This window comes from Corvus cornix, chromosome 20 (assembly GCF_000738735.6).
Source record: "Corvus cornix cornix isolate S_Up_H32 chromosome 20, ASM73873v5, whole genome shotgun sequence".
NCBI classification, from domain to species: domain Eukaryota; kingdom Metazoa; phylum Chordata; class Aves; order Passeriformes; family Corvidae; genus Corvus; species Corvus cornix.
This window is the reverse complement of record NC_046349.1, coordinates 11,606,760-11,626,649: the sequence shown is the minus strand read 5'-3', so window position 1 is coordinate 11,626,649 and position 19,890 is coordinate 11,606,760. Positions and strand designations below refer to the sequence as shown.

General features: G+C 39.2%; 1 protein-coding gene across 1 annotated transcript; it reads left to right on the top strand.

Annotated features, from left to right (window-relative positions):
• Position 1: 1 nt before the first annotated feature.
• On the top strand, positions 2-19,389 carry RAB22A (RAB22A, member RAS oncogene family). Its single transcript, XM_010396818.4, has 7 exons — positions 2-193; positions 2,023-2,102; positions 5,564-5,645; positions 9,597-9,668; positions 9,788-9,894; positions 11,698-11,807; positions 13,130-19,389. The coding sequence occupies exons 1-7, from the start codon at positions 158-160 to the stop codon at positions 13,225-13,227; spliced, it is 585 nt and encodes a 194-aa protein (XP_010395120.1). The 5' UTR covers positions 2-157; the 3' UTR covers positions 13,228-19,389.
• Positions 19,390-19,890: the final 501 nt, after the last annotated feature.

The window sequence follows — 19,890 nt, the reverse complement described above, 5'->3', positions numbered from 1 at the left end:
TCCGGCGGCCGCCCAAGATGGCGGCGCGTCCGCGCAGCCTGAGGAGGAGCGCGGTGTGCGGGTAACCGGGGCGGGCGGGGGGCGGCTGCCGCGGGGACGGCGATGATCGTGCTGGGCCGCGTCTCAGGCACTCGCTGAAGGCGCTGCTCGCCCGGCCATGGCTCTGAGGGAACTGAAAGTTTGCCTTCTGGGGGTAAGTAGTGGGCAACGGGAGGGAGAGTGGGAGAGGAATGAGGGGCCGGCTGGACAGGCTCTGTGGTGGCGGGGAGCTTCTTGTCAGAGCTCCGGGAAGCCTCTGTGGTGATGGCGGAGAGCCTCTGTCAGAGCTGTGGTGATGGCGTAAAGCTTCTAGCAGAGCCTGGAGAGCCTCTGTCGGAGCCCGGAGAGGCGCCGAGCGTGGCGAGCTCTCCCCGAGCGCGGGGTGGCCCTCGCCCCGTCCCTCTTGGGGACCGGTCGGACGCGCCTTCCCCTCCGCGGGGGAGGCGTCTGCCAGGGGTCAATATCGCTCCTTTTTTGCCCTGTTCTCCTTTTAAAAAAGAATAAGAGAGGAAGCAGGAATGCCAAATGTGTACTCCCTCTTCCTCCTAGGCTGTTTCGGGCTTGGAGTTCACAAAATAAATAGAAGCACCTGAAATCAAACTGGTGGGAGAGAGGGAGGGGCCTGAACTTGTATTGTAAGAACATATGTAGGCTTGAAAGTCTTGCAGGCGGTGGAAGGAGGACACATGGAGCAAAGTGAAGCAGAAGTTTAAAAATTGAAGGGTATGAAGCTGCGTGTTGGCTTGGTTTGATCTGAGAGCCCCGCATTGAACAGGTCAAGGTGTCACCACCTTCATCGAAACCCTCTGTTGTTCAGAGTTGTTTTCTGCTTCTAAATGGCCACATTGCCCTTCAGAGGGGAAGATTATCTGCTTGTGTGCCCTTCGTGTTATAAAGGTATTTGGGGTAACTACTGTTTGTGTTCACCTGGCCTGAGAAACCTTTTGTTGTGGAAGAAAAGGAGAATAAGCACCCAGGAAAACTTGTCCTCGAACTCTTTGAGCCAGGAACCACATCTGTGTTTCTCTTTTTGAGATTTCCTCTGATTAATGAGACTGCAAACAGTATAAAATACAGAGCTATGATAATGTGCTTTTCCTCGAGAGGAAAGCAGCTTGGCAGGACAAACAGTCATATATGTACCCAAATTACTGCCCTATTCAGGAGATTTAAAAAAAAAAAAAAAGCATGTATGATGTAAAACTTCATTTTCAGTGAAGCAATTCCTCAGGGGTTTATTCCTTAAAGTTTTAATGACTCAGGAAATGTAAAGCAAAAAGTTTGTCTTTGCACGTCTTAAATACCATTTCAAATGTCCAGCTTCTACTGAGAAGTGTTTTACTGCTAAGAGTTTGTTTCACTTCTAAATGTGACTTCTATATATCTTTTTCGTCTTAACCATGGAGTCGGTGGTGCAAAAATATACACAATCCAGTATTTTCATGTTCTGTTTCCTCTTTCACAATTTTTAGTACTATAGAGTTGCATTAGTAACACGTTTCAGGTGCGTCACAGAAGAAATTTCAAGTCTTTCATTAAGCAGGGTGGGACAGCATTAGTCAGAGGTTGAATGTGTGTGTCACACTTGTATAATTTCATGTGCTGCTCTGGTCCTCCATCCTGGCAAGCCATACTCCATTGTTGTATATTTTACCAAAAGTGGTCTTTTCCCATTGCTGTTCCAGAGCAAGGTATGCATAGCTTTGTAAAAAACCCCAAAGTTTGAGCTATAGTAAGTGTGAATGCAGATTTTTGTGGTGCTTCAAAAAAAAACTTAACAATTTTGTTTAGAAAACTGTAACTTGTCACAGACCTTTCATTTTTCTGCTAAATTAGTACAGTACCTGAAGTATTTCACAACTTCTCTGAGATTCTCTGCAGGAATGTGTTATTCACTACAGTGTACTGCAGGGTTTGGAGACAAAAAGAATCATCTATTTATAGGTACTAATACCACTTTCAACTGCTTCTGGTCTTTTTTAGGACACTGGTGTGGGCAAATCAAGTATCGTATGGAGATTTGTTGAAGATAGCTTTGATCCCAACATCAACCCAACAATAGGGTAAGAAAATAAATGAAGTAAATGTGATTTATGCAAGAATAAAATGAAATTACCTGAATAGATCACTTGAGAATTCTTCGTGTGTGGCAGCTAAGTGTGGTAATAAACATGACTGCTGCCTTAATTAAGCTCATGAGCTACCTCAGGACACGTAGGAGTGTTCCTGGCACTCCTGTAGCTTCCATTTTCATTTGTAAGGTCTGGACCCATTTTGTATTGTTAAGCTAAGCTAACAGTGAATACTATGGATGCATCTGCTAAAGAGACAGCATGCTTTTCTCAAGCACAACCCTTAAATTTCAACATCTAGCTATTATGCAACTCCACGGTTTCTAATTTTATTTTTTTAAGGCTCAAGTACAATAAGTCTCCTAGGTTCTTGAGGGTGGTTAACATACTAATTCAGGTAGGTCTCGCTATTAGTTAGTTAAAGTGTTACACATCTGTATGCAATGCACACAAATCTAACTGATGAAACTGTTTTTGCAGTTGGTCTCATAGGTAAGGGGAATATTTGAAAGTTGAGCCTCAGAGCAGCAACATTATTGATCTCAAATCTTTGAATGGATAGAGGGAAAGGCAAGCATCAGGAATTAGAGTGGTTGGATCTTTTTATTTCTTTTTCTGTCTTTTTTTTTTTTTTGCTTAGCAAGTGTCTTTTGGGCTGGTTTGATCAGAAGCAATTTTAGGCTTATGGGAGGACAGACTTGGCTTGATGCCAAGAGGTGTGTGGGGGTGTCAGTACAATTTCCTGTCTCAGGTGTCACACGGGCTCTGCTACAGCTTTAGCCAAAAAAAGGTCCTCCTGATAAAGATCAGCTGTGTCTCATCCTGTCCTTCTGAAAAATTGGGGTCCCCATGATCTCTCTCTTTTCCCTTACACCCCCCTCTTTTTTTGGGTATAAATACTGACATTGAACTGCAAGACATTCTGTAAGAAGTGTGTTTTTGTTTAGATTTCCCTGGTAACAGAGGTTTATTGACAGTACTGAGATCATTATAGTTGCTTGAAGTGACAGACTAAAAATCTATCTCTTAACAGTCTTAACAAAATCATTCACTGGTCTGGGGACTTGGTATTTTGGTAGTTTGCTGTAGTGGTATAAATGAATCAAGACTTGCCCAAATGCAGGGGTTGTGTGAAGGGCCAATAAGATACGCAGTCCCAAAATTTTAAGCAAATTAATTTTGACTTTTTTTTATACCTTGCATTTATTTCCTCATTTAGACTAGTAGGTGGAAAGAACAAAGTAAAAATTAGAAGAGCTTTGAGCATCTTGCTCAACTAAAGCTGAGAATGTTTAAACTTTATTCCTGGGTCTTTGAGTTCATGAGATATGATCTTGCTTCCTGTCCTGTTTTCATTCCTCTTAGAATTAGCTGAGCAATCACACTTTGTTGTTCTCAGTGTTCATTGCTCAGGTTCTGATATGGGCAGCTGCAGAAGTCCTGTCAGAATTGTGCAGTTTTTCTCCTCTCAGGATGGTGAGGGCACATTTAACCAGCATATACCTCTAGGTACTGCAGAATATCTAGTCTTTCCTTATAGCATCAAAAAGGAATATCAAACTGCTTTCAGGTGCATCTTGTTCATGTAGTTATAGTGCCTACTTGGCTGGGAGAAGCAGCTGGGAAATTTAGTAACAAAACATTACTCCTAGTAATAAAGACATTATTCCTACTAAAAGTCATCAAGGATAACTCCAGTTTGAAAGGTTTTGTTGACTCAATTGTCAAAGAATTTCGAGAAACATTTAAGCTCTTGCTAGGTACTACTTGGGGTGGTTTAGTTGTGATGTGAATTATAGAAACGCAACTGTTCCGTTCAAATTGACTGTGTAGGGATGTTTTGGTTTATAGAACCACGTAAGATAAATTCAGTGAGAATCTATGATTTAGGAAACAGTTTCCATACTGGCAAGAGAATTCAGATTTGATGCAGCAGTCTTAAGGAAGTGAAAGTCTCTGCTGTGCTTTACAAGAGATACTCCTATCACTTTGTTTTTCCTTACTTGTTGCAGAAGTACATCAGCTAGTAAATGATGTTGAAATGCATTGCATCTAGGCTCTTCCTTTTTAGGGGTGTTGCAACTTTATATCTGGCTTCTTAAAACACTAATTAACTTTGGAGTTTGGCACACTATCTGGCAAATGCTCTGGGCTTAAGGAATGGCGAGAAGGTTACTTCTTAACAGTTGAAACATTGTGTAGCCTCTCCCTTTCCCTTTCTTTAATGTAGCTAGCTAATTGTCCTCTTATAGCATTGAAACATGTCCGAAGACTGCAGTTACGTTCGCTACAAAAGTGTCAGGGACATCATTAAGTGGTTCTTAAGCCCCAAGATAAACTGAAGTTCAGCGTCCTGGGCTCAGGTATTTAATGCTGTTGATCATGCTGAAAGACTCTTGCTGTCTGAGTCTGACTGTACAGCAAGTTTGGGGTACTATAAGAAGATCCGGTGCCTTCAGAATCCTGTCAAAACTGACAGAAGAACAAACTTGAAGCTCTGCAATATTTTCAAGTGACAGGACTTAATCACACAAAAGGTATTCAAGTTCACAGTGTAGGATCTCATGTGCTTAAAACAATTATGTCACCTATAGTTCCAGCTGTACAAGGATTTGAATTCAGTGTGTGGTTTTTCTAGTGAAAAATATTCCTGCAGGTAAGAGATACAGCAAAGAACTCCCTCTTGTAGAAGAGTAGGTCACTGAATTCATGTTCTTGTGGGAAATACATTCATTCAGCTAAAGCACATCAAATAAACCACAAAAGTACTTTGCAATATTTAACTATAAAACATCTAGAATTTGGGCAATGGGAGAAGCATAGGAGAGATTTTTTTTCTTTCTTTCTTTTTTTTTTTTTCTGTCCTCTGGAAGTCCAAGAGCCTCTGCAAACTAAAATATGTAATGCCAGACAGGATCTGGAAGCTGTACAGAGTGCAGACAACAAGCAAGTTACTCTATTGATTTCTTTGTCCTGTTAACACCTACCAATAGTGATATCCATCTCCTGTTTTATTCCCAAGTATGGATTTACCAGCACTTACCTGAATGTTAATACAGAGATAGAAAAAGCTGGTACAAAGGGAAGGATTTGACCTCTTTCCCCCCAGAAGTTTCCAGTGTGCATTGAAGTGATTGTTGTGAGGAAGGATGTTGCTAAAAGGCTGACCTTTCTGGGTTTTTTGGTCATACATCCTATATTTTTTATCTAAAGCTTATAAACAATTAAAACTTATCATTTATGATGTGTTTTGTTAGTTGAATTTCAGTGTCTGAAAGGAAATGTCATCCTCTCCATTTCAGCCTTTATATCTGAAACTCTTCATCAGTTCATGGGTTTATGTGTGGGGAAAGCACTTTTATTGGAATGTGAACCTTTTTACAAGGTGGTAATGAATGTTCTAAGCAGGTATTTATATTCTCAAAAAGCATGAACTGTGCATTTTTTTTCAGAGCCTCCTTTATGACCAAGACTGTACAGTATCAAAATGAGCTGCATAAATTCCTGATTTGGGATACAGCTGGACAGGAGCGGGTAAGTAAAGTCATTATCTGTGGGGAAAGTTTGGGCCAGAGCTTGGGTTGCTTTTTAACTCTGCCCCTGAAAGTCACAAAGTGATCTGGTTTTACAAACGTGTTAGAACACTTGTTTCTATGCAGGTTCCTTTTGGATGTGGGTGCTGTAGATATGTTTTTATTTTTCATTGTTGTCATGGTTGAAGTAGAAAGGTAAGGAAGATTACCTTATCTGTAAGATTGCCTTATCTATTGTTTCATCAACTCCTATACTTAGGAGTTGATGGAACAATAGACTGGGTTTAGATTCGCTGAAAGGGAGTGGTCTTTCCGAAGAAAACAAGGCTGGTGTGGGGGGAAGCCAGCAGCTCTCTCTAGTACCATTTCTAGTTGAGTTTTAAACGTTCAATTGCAATATTTGCAGCCAGTGCAGCACCACAAGAATCAAAGTGAAATGAATTACCATGTTTCATAGTACAAGTAAGGCGTTGATTCTGGAAAAATATACAACTGCTAACACATTCTGTTAGCTTTACTGTTAGGGTTATAAATGTGAGTAGGATGTAGATTTAAGCTTTCCAAAGCAGAGTTTCAAGCAGTGTTACAGGTGATAGCTGCTTTTGTATTCTTTTGTAAAGTTTTACTAATCAAATCTGATGGTGTTAGAAGCTATGTCAAGGAATCTACTTTGAAATTTAAATTTTAATTTGGTTAGTTTGTGGTTTTGATCTCTGCAGCATGCATCGTTCTGAGGGGAGGCAACAAAAGCTTTGAAGAAAATGACTAGTCAGATGAGATCTCAGCTAATTAATTTGCATGATTTTTACTTGGAATTTAAAAGGAAGACTTTGCTAGAGAATTTGTTTGCTTATATATTACTACTAACAGTGGTAGAAATTACAGTAGCCGTATTAACAGTGCTTACTCTTGCTGTTTCTTGACTGCAAGTGAACTACTGGCAACTGCCAGTTACTCATGATGAGTTTATTTAGGATGTGAGGTAACCGTGACAAAGGTTGGATTATTACTTTAGGATAACAACTGGCAAATACAGCTGTACTACTTTTCAGGATTGGCTTGAGAAACAGCCCAAATAAAAAAACAAACCAACAAAACAAACACCTTGTAAAACCTCAGTCCTCCCTATCCACAGGCACTTGACCTTTAGGATTCCTGGTGGAACTGAGTTGCCAGATTTTTGGCTTGGTAATAGCTTTGATGTCTAGAAGTAACTCAAGTATATTTGTATTTTGATTTAGTGCTGTAGATTTTGAATGACAATTTATTTCCTTCCAACAGCACTATGTAAAGCAAACAGAAATTGTCAGGGATGTTTCCCCAGGAATATGTCCAATAGTATCTGTGTTATCAAAAATATCCTGAGCCCTTCCATTCCTAGCAGCCAGTCAGCATTTGCTGTAAATAGTTTGTCTTAAGTGAACATCATAGCCCATTCTGGAATGTTAATGCTGCAAAGTGATATTCTGAGAGGTAGAGTATGAATTTTTAGAGGTTGGTACTCTTAAATGGAAAGCTTTATAAACATGCCTGCCACTATCTGGCGGGAAACATCCATTACATTTTAGCATTCCATCCCGTTCACTTTAACTGTGTAAGCAATGGGAGGACCCTGTAATTTGGATTCAGCACATCTAATCTGAGGAAGCATCTCTGTACATGACCAGCATGTTCCTGGTCTATTTTTAGACTCTCAGTGATACCTCTTTAATTTTCTTCCATATAAGTTGCATGATACCTTTCCTTTTTTGATTTCAATAAAGATGTCTTTCCAGGACTCTGACCCAGGAGCTGTGATACCTGCGAAATTTATATTCCATGTCTGAGAGAAGTCACTGAGAGACCCCAGTATAACCGAGGAAATCAGTGAAGTGTGAGCAAGGATTTTTTTTTTCCAGAGCAGGACAGCACTATCACTGCTGTCACTAATGGGTTGTATACCTGCCTGGCCCTGAAATCTGTAGCACAGTTTTCTGGTCATGCAACGTATCTGACAATGAATTATGGAAGGAATTCCCTCCATGGAATACATCTGGAACACCAAAAATGTCCACACCATTCTTGGAACTGAAATGTCTCTGCTGAGTTATGATGTGGAATGCACGGAATTCATAGTCTTGGCTTCTTGAGGAGAGTTTGCTGATTCCCATTTCAAAAGCCCAGCTGCAAATAGTGCTGCACTGCTCTGGGTACCCCCTTGCTCTCCATGGCTTCAGGGTGGCTGGATAGCCTTGTTCCAGAGGTGGAAATGTGCACCAAGTCGCTTCACACACCTCGTTTACACGCACACACCTTATTTCTTCTCTCATTTCTTCTCCACCGAGTTAAATTCATAGGAGGTCACTTACAGTAATGAGGATTTTTGCCTTCTTACCTAACAGTTTTGAGTTTCCTTGCATAATTACAATATGTTGTCTTAATAATTCTGTCAAAACACAAATTGGAGGCTGGGGGACAAGCTGAAGTCTTTGGAAAAATTGGAAAAGGAAAATCCAGTGTTTCTGGTAACATCTGTTTCATTAATATATTTTATCTGCCGACTGCTCTTAGGTGGAAAAAAGTATCTAAGTGTTAGTAGACAGGAAATGAGAGTAATACAAAATCAGCAAGTGAAAGTTGGTTTATTCCCAATGTAAATAGTGAAATAATCAAAAGGCCAGGTTGCAACCAGTCCAAGTGGTGGTTTACCAAATATATTTCCCTTTATATTAGTACTTAGAAGGAAGAGAGGGTTTATATCCCAATGTGAACTGAGTGCCTGCCCATGTTTCCCTTTCCCACTATTAAATATTTTTATATTCTGAACTTTGTGTTCAAAATCCTATTTTCAAAATAGAATTTGAGAGCCAAATGTAAATGGTCTGGAATTCTGCTTTATAGCAAGATTTTTATGATTTATTATATTGCTCTCAGTTGAACAGTACTAAGCAAAAGGAAATTGGTATTTTATTAGAAATGAATAAGCCTTTATGAAAAACTGTATCCAATTCATTATTTTTACCCTGAGTAATAAGATGCACAAAAGCTCTAAATCATATATGCTTACATGGAACCAATACATGCAGTTCACTCTGCACTTTGATGGAGAATTCTGGTTGCAAGATTAGTTGTCTTGGCTTTTTTTAAATTGGCAGAATATCCCACTGTTCTTAAGAATGCTACATTGATATTTTTGATGCAACTTGATCATGGACTTTATCACTTTTTTTTAGACCTGGATTCATAAGGCTCTGTCCACACAAAGGTACAGGCCCTACCAAGCAAACAGACCTGCAGTAGATTTAATTCTGAAAATCACAAGAAAATTACTGCAGCCTTTTATCTAGTATATTCCTTAAAGCTCTGCTTGCAACAGGGCACATAGTTATGGGCTTTTGCTTTTTTTAATTTTAAACATGCTTCTAAATTTGAGGGGAAAATTGAAGCAAAATCCTTAAAGCCATAAGTTAAATCATGAAGAAATCAGCATTTCTAGCATTTAAGACTGATGACTGATCCATGGGGCTAGAGGTTGACAGCAGCTTCTGAACATTTCAGATCAACATTAATATATGGTAGTTTTCTTGACATTTTTGTCTTGGTCAAAGTTGACCTTGCTTCTTCCTGCATTTTTGCCCTTGTTTGGTGTTTAAAGTTGAGCACATGCATGTTTGTGTAGACAGTCTGTTAAGTGAGAGGTTCTAATCTAGGCAAAATAAGATCAGGCTTGCCTTTGTGCTGTTTGCAGTAGGTGAGCTGCTGAGCCCCGCACGATTTACTGCCCGGCCTTTGGAGAACAATGCCTTCCTGGGAGATTGTGTGCTCTACTGCACAGACCAGTTGTGACTGTAAAGGAAAGTTTTCCACTGCTGTGATCTTGGTTTTCACTTTTTTCAATAGTAACAGTAATGACAGTGAGATTCTGGAGTTTGGTGGAAGATCAGGTTTATGTTGTCTGGTGTCTTTCTTCCAGTTTCGTGCTTTAGCCCCGATGTATTACCGAGGGTCAGCAGCAGCCATTATAGTGTATGACATCACAAAAGAGGTAAGAAACTTGATCTTGGCCCAGCATTACGATTTCTGGGGTTTTCTGTTTGTGTCATGGGCCAGTTCTGACTCTTAATTCCTTCCGTCTTCTTTCTTTTTTTTTTTTTTCCATATTAGGAAACTTTCTCAACATTAAAGAACTGGGTTAAAGAGCTTCGCCAGCATGGACCTCCCAACATTGTTGTAGCTATTGCAGGAAATAAGTGTGATCTTAATGATGTCAGGTAAATAACTCTTGTCAGTTTTGAGGGTTTTCCTGAAGCCCTAGTGTTAAATATTTCAAGATTTTAGAGCAGCTGAAAGGTATAGAACAATCTAAGCTGTTCTGCTCTAGTGTTGTAGTTTCATAAGGGGTTTGGGCTGTCAGAGGACATGGGGTTTGTGCTGTTTCTGCTGTTCAAAGATGTGGTTAGTCTGCCCTTGGATGGTCTCATCCACTTCCTCCCCTGTGCTGATGTGAGTATACGTGTGATTGGGCAGTAAACTGCGCTGTAAAATGGATCCAAATTAAAACTAACCCTTTAAAAAAAATAGAAAACAACTGATCCAAGTATACTTATCTTTCTCACACCATGAACACTTGCTGGCATAACGGTGTGGGGATAGCAGGGTTAGGAATGAGCAGTTTACAGGGAGACAGGATTACCTTTTCTGGTGGCAGTGCCAAGTTACACAAACCTAAACTGCCTGTGAAACTATAGTGTAATAGAAGCTGTTTACCTCACTTTACAAGAAGTGCCCCTGTCAGTCTGTAGCACCTCATTTTGCTAGGAAAAACACCAAGCCTGTTGGAAAGCATTGTGTAGGTTTTTCTGACTTGCTTGTTCAGGTGCCTTCCTTCCCTGCTTAAATATTGGGGTGGAATTGGCTGTGGCCAAAATAGTTGCAGGGAGCGGGAAAAGCTCTTGAGAAACTTTATGAGCAGCCAAACTTTCAGGAAGGCATGTACTAAAAACAAAAGAAGTCCTTTTTTATTGATGCTCTGGTTAAATAAGCCAAAATTCAGAAAGAAGGTGTGTGTAAACTTCTTGGGTTTAGGTTTCACTGCAAAAGGCACCACAGCTGGTGCCTCAAAGGAGGCAGCTGGTTACATGTTTAAAGAACCACGGCAAAGGTGGTTCTGAGTATGGTTTTACAAATTGTTAATACCTAGAAGTTATCTAGTGAGGTCTAATAACTTTTGTTAGAAGTAGCATGTCTTTTGAAGGAAATACAGTGTAAAATTACTTAGACCAGAATTCAGTCTCACGTGCTCAGCTGGCATCATAAGTGTAAACATTTCTATTCAAGCTAATGAGGAAGATTCCTTGTACTTTAGTCAGAGGCAATATTTGAGTCGCTGATCAAAGTCCATGCTCTTGATATTCTAAAGTCCCTCATTACTGAAAGTAGCCTGTGTATTGTAGAAATTGTATGTAAAGTGATACAACATAAAGTCCAGATCTCCCTACAGCTGCTAGGGTTTGTATTTTTCATTTTTTTTAAGGAAAGATACAAAATCATCAACTTGCCTTCTTTGGGGTGCAGAATAACTTTTACACTTCTGTATGCTCAGTATAAAATTATTCCTCTTTTATAGCTACGTCTTCACACAAAGTAAATGCTGTGCTGATGATTTGTGCAGTGTTGGAAGATGCTTTGGTTTTGTTAACAGTCATAAGAAATGCACAGGATCATTGGAAATAATGCTTTAGGATCTTCTCAGGACATCTAAAGCGGGGGGGGTGAATAACACACCTCAGAAGGACTGGTTGTAGAACTAAACTTAGAGCACTCAAGACAAAACCACTGTAATGTTGTCAGATGGATTAAGGCCTTGGGTAGTTCATGACTATGCTCGAACCTCAAGGCAGGGAGACAGCACAGAGTAAAGAATGAGCAGCAGCTTCAGCATGAGGGAGCGCTGTGATGCCAAACAGGTAAAATAGTCATTATAGGAGACACTTAAAAACTTAATCTGTCCCTTAAGGTTTTGAGTAATGGGATTCTTCTGCATTCATGAATTTTTCTTTGCTTTTTTTTTCCAGAGAAGTCATGGAAAAAGATGCTAAAGACTATGCAGATTCCATTCATGCAATATTTGTTGAGACAAGTGCGAAAAATGCAATAAACATTAATGAACTCTTTATAGAAATTAGTAAGTATTTAAACAGTTAATGTACTTTCTTCTGCAAGAAGTTCAAGTAGAAATTTGATTTCTGTGTTACCTTTTGTGCTATTTGGGTGAGAATATACTGACTTAAATTTGTTAATCTGACATGACTACAAACTGCAAAATGAGCTGAATGATTTTCTGGTCATCTAATGACCTCTAAATATTCCTTCTAGAGATTCTCAGCCTACTGTGATGCTGCTGGGTAAATAGCAAATAGGGTACTCATGTCAGAAGTCAGTATCATCACACCATGTCTGTTATTGAATGTTTCAATTAGTACTTCCAAAGTTATGGAAGGGAAAGGAAATGGCATGAGGAAGACCCAGACTTTATACATCTGAGAAAAGAAGTTAAGTTCTCACTCTTAGTGCTTGTACTTAGGCTAAAAAAGTGTGTTTTTAAAAATACAAGAATTCATAAATGCCAGATTACTGCACGGGGAATAGCAACTACTGCATGTAGATTTTCCACAAGTATGTTTGTGGTACCTTGGGGTTTTTCATATTAAATTGCAAATCTTTTCTGTCCCATTTGTGGTGAGGACAACAATGATACTTTTTATGTGCGTTAATAAAAGCAGACAGTATTCCAAAGTGAATTCTATGCAATATTATTTGGTAGCAGCACCAATGTGCAGGTATGTCATCCTGTTCGTGAAAAGGGGTCTAACTACAGAAACATCAAGAAAAAAAATTGGGTCTTATAGAATCAGTTGAATGTATTGAAGCTGTTGTAAAAAATATGTGCTGTAGGTTAGCTTCCTTATTTACTGACTTAATAGTTGCTCTCTAAAATTGATCTTGAATAAACTATGGGGGAGGGGAGGAAATCATAAATCCTCCTCAGAAGAGAATGCTCAACCAGGAACAGTCCATTTTAAAGACTGATGAGATGACTAAAGCAGCTCTCTCTACAAGCACTCCTTTGCTAAGCCTGATGCAGGTGATCTGTGGAAATACAGGTCAAGATGGTTGTTCTCAAGCTATTCCAGATGGTATTGCATCCTGCAAAGTATTCTCCAAGTGCTTTTACAGCTCAGCTGTCCAGATCTAGATGAGCCTGAAGTGTAACTGTTGCTAAATTGACTTCAAACTGCCTCTGCTGTCTTTTTGTGCAGCCGTCCCTCTTACAGACATAACACAGACTGTTGCTGCCATCATGCTGGGCAGGAATGTCTTCCCTAGTGACCTACAGCTAATTGAAGACACATTTTTGTATACATACAAAAGAGCATACACCGGATGCTTAGAATTAGTTTCAAGTATAACATTTCCTATAAATTTCTTTTTCCTGCCTCCTTGTAGGTCGCAGAATTCCATCCACTGACACCAACCCCCCGTCCAGTGGGAAGGGCTTCAAACTTCGACGACAGCCATCGGTGACAAAGCGCAGCTGCTGTTGACTGACCCCTTAGAAAATCAAACTTGTTTATACAGTAGGTGGTCTTGGAAGTTAATAGTTCATGTTGGGTTTATATTATCAGTCTTAGATCTTTATCTGCTGGTGTTCATACACCCAAGGTCCCCAAAAAAGGGACTGGCTCATCTGACACCCGTACGCGTGCAGAAAAGACTGCAGTCATCAGGGCAGCCTGCTGGCTTCCACAGCGTGCAGTGTCTCTTGCATTCAAAGGGAATCCATCATCACTTTTTTTGGCCTTGCTTGATTGGAAAGTGACTACATGGATGGTAGAACTGAAATGTTTTTGTAGTTTTGTAATCAAGGTTTTGGGAGGTTTTTTTGGTAAAAAGGGAAATGAGCACTTTTGTGGGAGATTGTGTTAGGAGAAGTCTGGAAGTTAGATGTCATTTCTTCCTTTTCTTCAGTGAGCCTTATTTTAAATTTTGGTGTAGCTAATCCAAAGTATGACAGGACAGTTGATGTGAGATGGCTACAGAATAAGCAACTGAAGACAAACAGTAGGCAAATCAGTCCATCCAGTCCCCAAATCCCATTTGCACTTTTTATTTAAAGATGATCTGCACTGGGGGTGGGGACACAAGCAACAGATCTTAAACCACAGACAATCTTCTTTTTCATGCTGACTGTAATCACTTTAAGGCAAACTGATATGCTTATAGGCATCTTTTTGTTGTTACAAGTTTTTTTAATATTAAGATGTTGTTTGAAGAAAATTACTTGTAGATCTGACTAAATTAAGTGGTTACTAAAAAGAGATGCTGTAAACAGATGCTGCCAGTGGTTCTGAGAAGACCTACAAGTTTTTGGGGAAAGCTTTTAATTGCTTGGCATGTGTAAAGTGTTCATATTATATTTATGAGACCGGTGTTTAAAGTGTTATAAATTATGTAAAAACAGTAAAAAAAACTACAATCTTCTACACTCCTTCCATTCCACACCTAGGGATAAACTCTTAGGGAATCTCCATCAGGGCTTTTTTCCTGCATTTTAGGTATTGTCACTGTGAGTTCATCCAGAGGCAGATGAAATTCTTTCTCTTTCAATGACATTTGAAAGGGCCAATAGAGAATCCTGTTGGGGCAGCATGAGGCCTGTCTGTTGAACAAGCTTTCATCTGGGGTGCACCCAGTCCTTCCTATTTTGGGCACAAAAATACACATAGGAAGTAACCTTAAGACATGTGGTAATGTAGATCGTTACCTCTTGGTTCCTGGGGTTTTTCATCTGTGAGGGTTTTTAGCAAATCAGTGTTTAGCTTATTCTGTATTGGGTTTAGTAGGCTTTCAATTAAACTATAGATTGACCATACCTGTTTGTGCTATTTTATTTATTTTTACTTTTTGTTTCTTACCAGCACTAGTGAGAAACTTCTATACTTTTTGAAGAAAAAGAGCTTAATAGACTTGAGTATATACTAAAATATGCTGTTTAGCTTTAGTATCAAACTGAGGTCATGATGATGCTTATTCTTTTTTTAATCTGGTTTTCTGTCATCTCAAGTATTTTTTCTGAAGAAAATGCATGAAAATTTGTAAGAAATGAAAAGGACTTTTCATTTGTGTTAGTGAAAATTCTTGGAGAGCTGGAGCAAAACAGGCAAACTGGTACAATGAGGTTTTTGGACAGGTCAGTGAGTTTAATGATATTTGGTGACTACATTTTTGTCATGCCTTTTCCTTACCCTGCCTGCATTGCCAATTCTGCCTTCTTTGCCACAGTCCTACAGGCTCCATGCTTCTAGAGAGCCCAAGAAATCCAACTCATGCAATCCTTCATGGGCATACATCCTACTCTTTCTGCAGTTCTGATCTTGAATTACTGCAGGTAATGAACACATGGAAACAACCAGTGTTTCAGATTGTCCAAACGACCAACCCTGGAGTGAGGCTGCTTTTTAATGCTTGCCTATTTAAAAAGTCAGACGGTTGATGTAAGTTCTCCTGAGTCAAGATAAGTGTTTATTGATCACTGGCCCTGCTGAAAGCTGGAATGCAATCCTCTCTGCATGAGATGCACATGCTCATTGTTTCATTTTTGGTGGAGAAAAATGGTTTCTTTTGTATTAATAATTTGGTAGGTCAGCTGCTTTCATCTTGCACTAGACTTGCTGGAATTGATTATATTTTGTCCTAACATAGCTTCTCTATTTGGAGATACATTGGTATTGGAGTGTTTGGAGTGCTGATTATCAACCATTCCAGCTAAATTTTTAATAACTTTTCCTGGTAAGAAGTTGTTAAAAAAGCTCAGGATTAAAGTTTTATTGCACCGTGTCTTTCTGTCTAATGAGTGGAGCTCATCAGAGAGACTAGACTTTCAGATACTGTCAAAGGGAATTACACAATCTCAGAATGGTTCAGGTTGGAAGGAACCACAGTGGGTCATCTGGTTCAACCTCCCTGCTCAAGCGGGGTCACCCCAGAGCACACTGCACAGATTAATTTCTGCAGAACAAGTTTGAAAGGGCAAAGTGTCATGTATGTAAAAATGTAACGAGGTGTGTGTTATATCATTGATCCAGAGCATTTTTTAGCTGAAAAAAATATGACTATTGCAACTTCTAAACACCGCCAGTTCTTTCTCATGAAAGTTATAGAATTGAACAAAAATATAATTTGATAAATATTTCATTCTTAAGCTTTGGAGCAACTTGAATGTGCTCTCCAGGTTTTGGAAGGTGTCTTCATCTGACCCTCTGTTGCAACAGTCACTTAGGTGACTTGCCAGGCTCCTAATCTGTGCTGTAGGTAGTTTTGTAGGATATTTTATGTACATGCAGAAAACTGGCATATTAAGTGCCCAAGTAGGTGAAATTTGGAAGCTTGCATTTAATAGCAGGAGCATCTAGTAATCGTACTACTGGAAATTGCTATAGGTGCTTTGAAAAGTTCTAAGACAATTCTGAAAACTTTTGCTGTTGCTGTGAAGGTAAAGACTTTGTTATTAGGTCCAGCAAATCACTGCACTTCAGATCCCTGCTGACATCAGAGACACCCTTCCTTTAAGTGCTGCAGGATCAGACAGTTAATGGTTTAGAGGGAGGCTTTATGCAGACTGGAGTCTTTGATGTGTTGCTTTACATTTAATGCTACCAGCCTGCTCAAGAAGGATTATTCACTTGCTTGGGAAGAGAGTTAAGAGGAGAGGAGACAGGACCTACTTATTGATTTGGAAGTCTAATCCTTTAACCTGGTTGAGGGAGAACTACATTCTTGGTTAAAGCTTCATTTTAATTATCAAAAAGTAATTCATGGTGAAAATCTTGACTGGTTTAAAAGTTAGCCTCAGCAAGATTTTGTTACACAGTTAAGCTGAAATTCTTCCTTAACATTAGTGTTAAATTCCAGTATAATGCATTATTAGTTGGAAAAGGAAGCTTTAGCAGTGATGTTTGAATGACTTGCTTGTGAAACAGTCTTTAGTGTGTGTTAAGGATGATGTAGACTATTTGTGGTATGCTGTGTCAGCAATCTGCAAAGACTATCTTGGGAATAGATGATTTACAGGACAGAAGCTGTCAGAAGAGTGGAGCTGCTCACCCTGGAGTGAATCTCACTCAGCAGCAATAGCTACAGACAAGCAGGGTAAAATCATCTCCAACATGAGGAGAACCTGCATAATTCACTGGCTTCAACTTCTACGCTGCCTGCTCATTTTGTAAAAAGGCTTCACGTATCTCTCCTGAGTACTTGCAGCCTCTAAAAAAGGCTGTTTGGCTCATAGTTGAGAGAGAAGGAGAAACTTTCTTAACTTTTCCGTCAGGAAGTCATTTTACAGCCACCTGAGATGGTTTGTACATCACAAGTCAGTTATTCAAAGCAGGAGACTTGTGTACTTGGAATTAAGCCTCTAAAAATCTGCAAAAAATTCCCTAAAGAAAACTGTTGATGTTTTATGTTCAGATCCCATCTCTAATAGTAGATCACAGCCTAGTGATGGTAGGTGACAGAAGATTTACAGAAATGTGATGATTGTGTAAATTAATAATGTGAGATGGAAATATAGGTTCTAGTATTAAAAAAAAAAGTTAGTTTTCCTTTGAGTCATATGGCTCCAGCTTGTCAAAAGGAATATGCTTGAAAATACATATTTGTATATCATGCAAGCATTCAAGTGCCAAAACATCATTCCCTAAAATTATTTAGGCCTTCTTATACCAATGTTTCTGAAAAATCCCTTCTGATATTCTGGAGGTCTCAAAAGTCTGAATGCAAACCACTTCTTGCTCAGCTACAGTCAAAAATGCATGACTTGGAAAAAATCAAACAATCATTACCAGATATTATCCCTAAAGTGTCACAGATAACAAATCTTTCAAGGGATATAAGACTATCCTGAAATCCAAGAATATGATGAGCTTAGCCTCTGACATGTCAAAATGTTCCTAGGGTCAGCTTTTTCCTCCTTCCCCCCCTCCATTTCCTTCCACCCCACCCAACCCTGAATTTTTAACATAGTGTTGTCAGAGTGTACATGCTACAAAGAGCAATTCAGAAATACTTAGAAAAGTTCTAATGGCTGAGAGTGACTTGGTGCTCACTGTTTTACATGGAGAACCAAGGCAGTAGGATGACTTTTCTCAGTCTAAGAATAAAGACTTCGTAGAAGAATCAATTTTGCTGTTCCTGTTTACAGCAACCTGCAAATTGATGTCCTTAAATTTTTGCTTAAACACTAACTATAAATTTTATTTAAGGAGCTAATTGCCTTTGTAAAGGTCACCTTCTTTTAAGAAGGTTGGGCTTTGCTTGGTTTCTGTTGATGTTTTCACATACATATTATTGAGCAAACCAACTGCTACTCCTTTTTCAAATGTTGAAGGACACAGACCACTCTTCTGTCATGCTCTTCATCACTGGGAGTGTGATATTCCATCCAGTTGTTGCACTTGAATATTCTGTAACTCTGACACCTTGATAGATTCACCGCTACTATCTTGCCTCACTTTTACTTGTGTTACAGTATGTATTTCCTATTAAATCCATTATGTTTTCTTGGCAATTTGTTCTTTGTTTCCTTATGGGATTTAGACAACAATAGGTGGTGAGTGTCTCTTTTGCCACAAAGTTCTAGAAGTATCTGTCATAGCAGCAAATATTTGTAAGCAAAATGGTAATTCATTAGCACAGCCTTATGAAACTGTTACAGCAGCTGAGACCTGTGCCATGACTGTATTTTACCACATAATGAAGGCTAAAAGCACATTCACCTGGAGGAGCAAGAAGTTATTGTAAGCCTCTAGTCAACTCCTCTGCATTTTAACTTACTTTCTTGTACTTCCTCTTTCTGAATTATGTGTATCCAACACTGACACTGTGACAGTGAATTAATTAAGGCACAGAAATGGATTGCATTCTGTAGCTGAGACACTTAAGACTTCCTGGCAATTTTCCCACTTGTACCCCCCCACACTGAGGACAATGAAGAAAAAAAAGGGTTTTTTCTTAACGAGAAACTGCATTTGTGTGTTCAGGACACAAAAATAACCTGATATGCATAGAGCTCTTGCAGTGTAGTAAATGTTTGCCTGTAAAATTAGATGTGAAGGTTAACCTTTGTATCAGCAATTCTTGTCACTCATAACAACATTCTGCCTTTTCATCCTAGGATGGGGTTAACCTGTTACAAGGGTTGAAAGGTCTGTGCCTTCTTACTATATTATCTCTTACTAAAACAAACGTAAGCCGCTCAAAGTTACAGAGCATTTGCAGCACTGTAAACTGCACAAATTTCCAACCATTGCTTCACTGCATGAAGTGTAGTCAGATTACTAGTGATGAGATATTGTAGTGATGAATTCCCAAGCTTATGAATGTTTTGAGACTTTTTTTTAGTCTTCTCTTGGGCTGGTCCTGAGAGCGTGTACAGGTTTGTCTGTATTGTTGGTTTGTAGATGCTAATGAGGAAAACCAGGCTTTTGTTCTCTCCTTTTTGTTTGAATTGTTACACTCCCATATAGTGCATAGAATGCAAATAAAGAAATGTTGATTTGACATAATGTAAACAGCCTTTTCAGCCTCAGCATCCATAATAAACTTTTATAGTGTAATAACATGCTAAATCACTACCAGTCTGATGTATTGTGCAAAAAAAAAAAAAAAAAGGTGTAAACATTTTATTAATAAAAAGCTTTGTTTATAAATATGCTGGCTTGTTTATAAATGCTTCCAAAATTCTCCACATCTTAAAAAACAGTCTCTATAGCAATTTAATTATAGAAGAGGAATGTAAGTAATAGCTTACATGTACAAATGACTGGAATAGCTGTTTTCCAGAAGTCCTGACTACTGGTGTTCAGAAACTGGAGCTTTTCCCTGGTTTATGTACACACAGACAAAGGCAGAAGATCTTGTGCAAAGAAGGGATGGGGGGAAACAGCAGAGAGAATGCAGCTTTTGTGTAACACTTCCTTTCTCTGCAGCACCATGTCTGAGAAACTGCAGGCCACACACAGTCTTGCCAAGCAGGGCAAGGCCTGACAAATTCTAGCAGGGCCAAGTTATTTAATACATTGCTTTTACCTTAGACTGCATGAAATGCACAGTTCTCAACTGCTTAGGCCAGGTTTCTGTCAATCAAAACTATCAAGTGCTTTTAATATCTGCATAGTGTTGTGGGGCCTGTTGTGCTGGGAAGGGATCTT

Bases quoted from the DNA above. Each gene is read 5' to 3' on its own strand.
- RAB22A (XM_010396818.4), top strand. From the start codon at position 158: ATGGCTCTGAGGGAACTGAAAGTTTGCCTTCTGGGG. The intron at 2,103-5,563 runs GTAAGAAAATAA...ATTTTTTTTCAG, and splicing joins AACATCAACCCAACAATAGG to AGCCTCCTTTATGACCAAGA. The intron at 9,669-9,787 runs GTAAGAAACTTG...TTTCCATATTAG, and splicing joins TGTATGACATCACAAAAGAG to GAAACTTTCTCAACATTAAA.